At 34.0% G+C, this 6,000-nt stretch overlaps 1 protein-coding gene across 4 annotated transcripts; it reads right to left on the minus strand.

Annotated features, from left to right (window-relative positions):
* Nucleotides 1-1,429: 1,429 nt before the first annotated feature.
* Nucleotides 1,430-5,529, minus strand: LOC131642105 (uncharacterized). Of its 4 annotated transcripts, none has more exons than XM_058912392.1 (4): nt 5,377-5,529; nt 4,979-5,016; nt 1,901-3,080; nt 1,430-1,784 (listed from the first exon to the last, which is right to left on the minus strand). In XM_058912392.1, the coding sequence occupies exons 3-4, from the start codon at nt 3,068-3,070 to the stop codon at nt 1,647-1,649; spliced, it is 1,308 nt and encodes a 435-aa protein (XP_058768375.1). In that variant the 5' UTR covers nt 3,071-3,080; nt 4,979-5,016; nt 5,377-5,529; the 3' UTR covers nt 1,430-1,646. The 4 variants fall into 4 exon arrangements, with proteins under 4 accessions (XP_058768375.1, XP_058768378.1, XP_058768374.1 ...); XM_058912395.1 differs by having other exon boundaries at nt 1,430-1,775; nt 1,901-3,095; XM_058912391.1 differs by having other exon boundaries at nt 1,901-3,095.
* Nucleotides 5,530-6,000: the final 471 nt, after the last annotated feature.

The raw sequence follows: 6,000 nt of genomic DNA on the forward strand, positions 1-6,000 counted from the left end.
CCAAAATCTTGCCAAAATCTTTATTGGTGCAGGGACGGATCCAGAGATTTTGACTATTGGGGGCACAATAATTTTTATATAAAAACTCAAAGTTATAAAATGATGGTATTTTTATATTTATGTGAACAAATATCACAAAAAATTATCATATACAATTTTCATATTAGATTATTTACGACAAAAATATTAGCTTTATTTCAAAACTACAAGAAAAAATATGCTAATGTTAAAATCACAAGCAAAATCATGCTAATTAATACTCATTTGAATAAATAGATCAATATACATTGTACATCTTCATATATTAATTTTGAAATAGAATTAAAAAAAGCCTTCAATTTAGAATCCAAAAACTCATAAGGAGTAAAATGCTTAATTTTCCTATTCTATTGTGCATGTGGTTGAAATTAACTTTCTTATTTCATTTGATGCTTACAAAAATCACACAATATATTATAGTCTGAACTTATTTCAATTAATGAAGCTTTGTGGAGACAAAACACTACATACAGTGGGGTCAAAATCTCAAATGTTCTATAACTATTAATAAATAATTGAAGTAGTGAGGTCAACAGCCCCCATTTCACATAACTTAGATCCGTCCCGTGGAAGACTTTAAGATAGATAATCCTAAAACTGGCATGGCCAGGTTGAAAAAAAAAACAAATTTGATTTTGAGTTAATGTTACTTGCATGTTATTCCTAATTTTGAAGATGATTTATTTCATCTTTGTTTTCCAACTCTTATTGGGCTACACGTAATTTTACAGATCTTCCTCTCCATTGACTCATGATTCTTGAAAGGATTTCTCATATGTGTTGATGTTACTCTATCTCATGTCTATTAAATGGCATTTTACCTCACTGACTATCCTTTTATATCATGCAAAGATACTATTGAGTTTGTGTAAGTTGCGAACCTAGACTGGCTGGAATTTGTTGAATCAACTTTGGTCAACCTAGGGCTTAAGGTAAATTGGAGTTGAGAAGGAGTTGACAGCTATGTTTCACATGGAGAAGTAGAAATAGACGAGAAAAAAGGCTGAAAAGGTAAAAATATTTTGGAGAAGATGAGATTGGGGTTGAGAACTTGAGATTGAGTTTTTTTAATTGATTGTTGTCAAAGATAAATGTGTCTACTGTTTACTACAATTAGGGTTACAAAAAGGAAGATAATAACAAATAACTCATTAAAAAAAGTAGTTGATTATTTAAATTATGCAACTAAAATAAAATTATAGTTAAACTATTTTCTAAATTAACATGTGTTTAAATGATGAGTAGGTTATATATTATACAGTGTCATGTCCAAAAAAAAATAAACAGATGTAGTATCACAATATAGGAGAACATTGTAAATTAGAATCACAGGCCTCATAAAATGACTTTAAAATACTAAATTAAGTTTTGGAAACTTAAGCTTTGTAAGAAAAAGTAATTAACATCCAAAATTAAGTTGAAATCCACAAACCAAATAAAACTTGGCTTGCAAATTAAATTTATTAAAGAACCTAGAAACTAACTTGAAAACCCTAATATTTCACTTTGCCAATAACTTAAACTACTCTATGATAGATAATCCAGCTGGAATAATAGCCACTAATAATAATTATCAAAAAATTATATATAAATTAAGCAATGAATACTCAGAAGGGATTTGTAGAATGAACAGTTCCACCATCTTGAAATTCAGTTCCAAAACTCCTTAAATCATCCAACTTGTCTCCAGATCCCCCCTCTGCTGCTTTGGCTTCCTGGTTTTCTGTTTTGTTATTCTGCAAAACCTTATCCCATTACAGGATATCAGTATATATTGAAATCTCTACTAATTTCATCCTATTTAACCAAGTTATTTCTATATTACCCTTCAATTAAAATAAGTCAAAGCTTTGTTTTTTACCTGCTGCAAAAGCTCAGTCATTTTGCCAGTTTCAGTGCAGTGGGAAGCTTTGGAAGCAGAAACAGAAGCAGAATTAGGCTCGACCATGACAGATTGACCGGCATCGTTCACTTTGTCTACCTGCATAATGCTGGGATCCTTTGCCGCTATATTATCGCCTGACATGCTGTTTGCAGTCTTTGTATCCATGGCCTCTGTTTGAGTTTCGATCCTTTTAACACCTTCAGTAACCAGTTGCTCAAAAGGCATGCTAGCCGCTACCGATGATTTGTCCGCATTTTTGTTAAACGCATCAGAAGAAGATTGATAATTTGAGGGAACACCTTCGCTTTGCACGCTACTTGAAAACAAATTCTGGCTAGTTTGAGCAGGAGAGTTAAGTGCTTGATTTCCATCTACAGGAATTTCCTTGCCCACAATATTCACTCCACCCGCTAGAGAAGCTGGGGTGATTTGTACTGGTGAAGTAGAAGCTGAGATCCCGTTTAAAAAGCTAGGTTGGAACAAAATCGGCACTACATTACCTCTGGCCAGTTGATCAGCGGTTTGACCAGTCGCATAAGGAACGTTCGTTCTGGAAGAAGCAACTAAGTTGCCAGAACCAACTGCTCCTCTGGGAACCTGAGGGAGAGATTGTGAACCATTAATTGGAAGGGTTTCAATTCTAGAAGCACTCCCAGGTTGCCCATTCTTTTCTTTTGAGAGAGGAGTATGAAACTGAGTAGGTCTTGAAGGGAAGGGAACCTCGTTTCTTTGGATCATTGGAACACCTGGAGCCACATCGTTCTCAGGGGAAACGGGAACGAAACGTCCAGTCTTAAAGACTAGTCCCCTCAAAGTAGTATCAGAATTACCAACTCTAACACTGAGCAAATATCCAGCATCAAATATTGCCTCGATTACACCGGAAACAACCTGGCCCACCGCTGCATCGTTCGGTTCACTTTCTAGGCCCCTTTGAAGGTGTTCATTTCCATTAACTGTTTGAAATCCAGGAGGTACTGGGGCATGTTCAGCACGAATAGGAGTCTGCTTTCTGGTTTGACTAAGTTGCATGTAGGAACTCTCAGCTGAATCTGGCCTTGGGTATTTCCGTGGGCGACCACGTTTGCGCTTCTGAGGCACATCTCCTGAACCATCTGGCGTATTATTTTGGTTTTGTTGTTCCATCTTGGCTTATCTGTTAAATTAGTGCCTACAATAAGTGGAAATATCTCCTTAAGCTAACTTAAAAAAGAAAAAGAAGTTTAAATTTATCAAAAAAAGCTACTTGGAGTAAGTTAAATATCAGCATCATAAGATCATAGATAATTTTCTCAATAATTAAAAGAAAAACTATGAAGTCTGCACCACTGACAATGAATAATCTACTAGTCTAAAATACTGAGACTATAACAAAACAATATTATGACAACAATATTGCATCTAAACTAATCCATTTCAATTAGATTTGACAGCTTTATGTTGGCATAACACTCAGGGGTATTAAAAAAATCCAAGAACCAAACTGAACCGGAGAACTGAGAACTGAACTGATTTTAAACTGAACCATTAGGTAAAATTGAGAGCCAAACCTTGTTTATCAAAACGGTTTGGGAACCGAACCATCCATTAGAAACTAGTTGTGAACTATAACACAACTGATCCAAAACAAAGTCTAATAGCATAAATCAGATCATTAAAACCAAATTATATCAAACAGATTCTAAGACAAGAAAACCCAAACCCAAAAACCATTAATCAATTAACCCAAAACCCAAATTAGAGATAATAATTGAAGCTGTCAGCCAATTTTTGTCTAAAATTCTGCCGACGAGCATAGCATCACCACCCATTGCTCAAAAAGATCAACAGCATGGCAGTATCGTTGCAAATTTGTATCATGTAGTAACACTGTAGCGAGTAACATTTGCATCGTATAGCAGTGATGACGTGAGTAGAAACTATGTCACAACTAGAATCTCCGTCGTAAACAGATTAGCCACCGCCAAAATTCTCAGCAACCTCCCAATTTAATTTTCTGCAAATATGGCAGGTGTATACATTTGATTTTTTATTTTTTTCATATTTTTTTGGGGATATTATTGCTTTGTGCTTTGACACTTGCCTTTGATCTTGTCTTTCTATTTTCAATTTTCACGTATGTTTCCAATCTAGCAGGTCTATCAGGTTGAGAAATAGTTGTTTCTGAACATAAATGACCTCCTTCTAAATTTGTCTACCAAATGTTTAAGTGCATGAAACTATTTAACTTGATATATGGAAATATAGAAAATAATTTACATTTTTTGAATAATGGTTTCCATTCTATTTTGGTTTGGTTCAGTTAGAAAATGTAGAACCGGTTCACAGAACTGTTGGGACCGTTTGGTTTGGTTTGGTTCAGAACGGACAGCTGACTGTTTGATTCAGTTTTTGTGAACTGGACTCGGTTCAGTTTTTTCTCCAAACCAAACCATGAACAGCCCTAATAACACTAATACCACAGTACTAGCTAACTCCATTGTCACCGTGTTTCTAGAGTCTAGACAATACGGCGGCTTCCCAAAATAACATGACTACTAAGGATAACATATGTCACAACACAAAAAAGACAAAACAACATGATTTATACTATAAATAGCGGTTTCAAGTCTTTGATAAAACATTATGGTGAAAGTTGATCTATGTAACCGACCTCACCTAATGGGATAAGGCTTAGTTGTTGTTGTATGAAGTCTTCCTGATTTTTACTATGACATTGATCTTAAGGCTGTTATAGGCATAGCACGTAACTATATCATGCAAGACTAGTGAATTATATTTCAAAGAGATCACACCTAATCATTCGTACTACGCCTCAGTATCAAAGCGCCAAAACGCATCAACACAGAAATCAATTCCGATTCTTTGGAATTCGTTTAAACTATATTCCAAATACAGGTAGCTGAAACTTGGTAAATTACATAACGCCATAAAAAAATAAAACATCAACCGAGACGCAAACTAAAAAGAAATCTCACACAATAACCATTCACTACAGAATCAACGAATTTCAAATTTTAACTTATCAATGAAAATAATTACTATAAATCATACCACTTTCAGTGCTGTAACTATGGCACCAAAACAGATACCTACAACAATATCAAGAAGGAAAAAAAACACATATCAGTAAAAAGAAAAACAAGACTAATTCCATTTAAACATCAAGAACATGTCAAATCCTAAAGAAAAAAAAAACCCTAATATAAAGTTAACAGAAACCTCTCCGCCCCCTAAAAAATAACAAACCTAGGGTTTAAAATTTCTCGTAAAAAAATTAAAAATCCAATTTTTTCTCCTCCACCATTTAATTTTCTTCATTTATTTCAAAATCGATTAATAAAATCCCTGATATAGTTTTAATATAAAACGCTACAAAAAAAACCTAAATTGGATAAGCGATTCTTAGAGAGGGGAAAAGATTAAAGTGTTGCAAGCTAAAATTGAATTACCAGAATTAGGGTTTGTGTTGAGAATGAGATTTTCCAGATTCGATTTTGTTGAGACGCAATGAGAAGAAAAAAAACGAGAATGAGGAAGAGGAAGCTATTTAGACGGAGAGAGTGGGAGTGAAGGTACAGTGTAAGAGAGTGCACAGTGTTACATACGAGTGCGCCACTCTTAGTAGAAGTGTATATATATATCAAGTTGTTGAAGAGTTTGTTTGTGAAATGCTATGAGATGTTGACACGTGGAATATCAGGTGGGTACCACTAGTTTAAAGTGAAGGGAAAATAATACGTGGCATTCATATTTTTAATTTTTTTTTTACCTATTATTAGATTAATCTTTGAGGGAGATTCTACAAATTGAATTGAAGTTTCTTTTTCGATGAGAATTTGTTCTAATTTGGAGAGATGTTTAACACAAAAATTTAAGTCATCTAAAACTAGTAAATAGATGTTTTATAGAAGATTAATGTCTTTCAGGCATATCAGATTACAGTCACCCAACCATAATAGATTGTTAGGTACAAAGTTCGTGTGATTTATTGACATCTTTCCTCTAAGACAATTGTACTTAAAATAAGGTCATAGCTAATGGACAAATTCAATCTTATGTACACATTATTTTAA

This window comes from Vicia villosa, unplaced genomic scaffold (assembly GCF_029867415.1).
Source record: "Vicia villosa cultivar HV-30 ecotype Madison, WI unplaced genomic scaffold, Vvil1.0 ctg.004496F_1_1, whole genome shotgun sequence".
In the NCBI taxonomy this organism is placed as follows: Eukaryota; Viridiplantae; Streptophyta; class Magnoliopsida; order Fabales; family Fabaceae; genus Vicia; species Vicia villosa.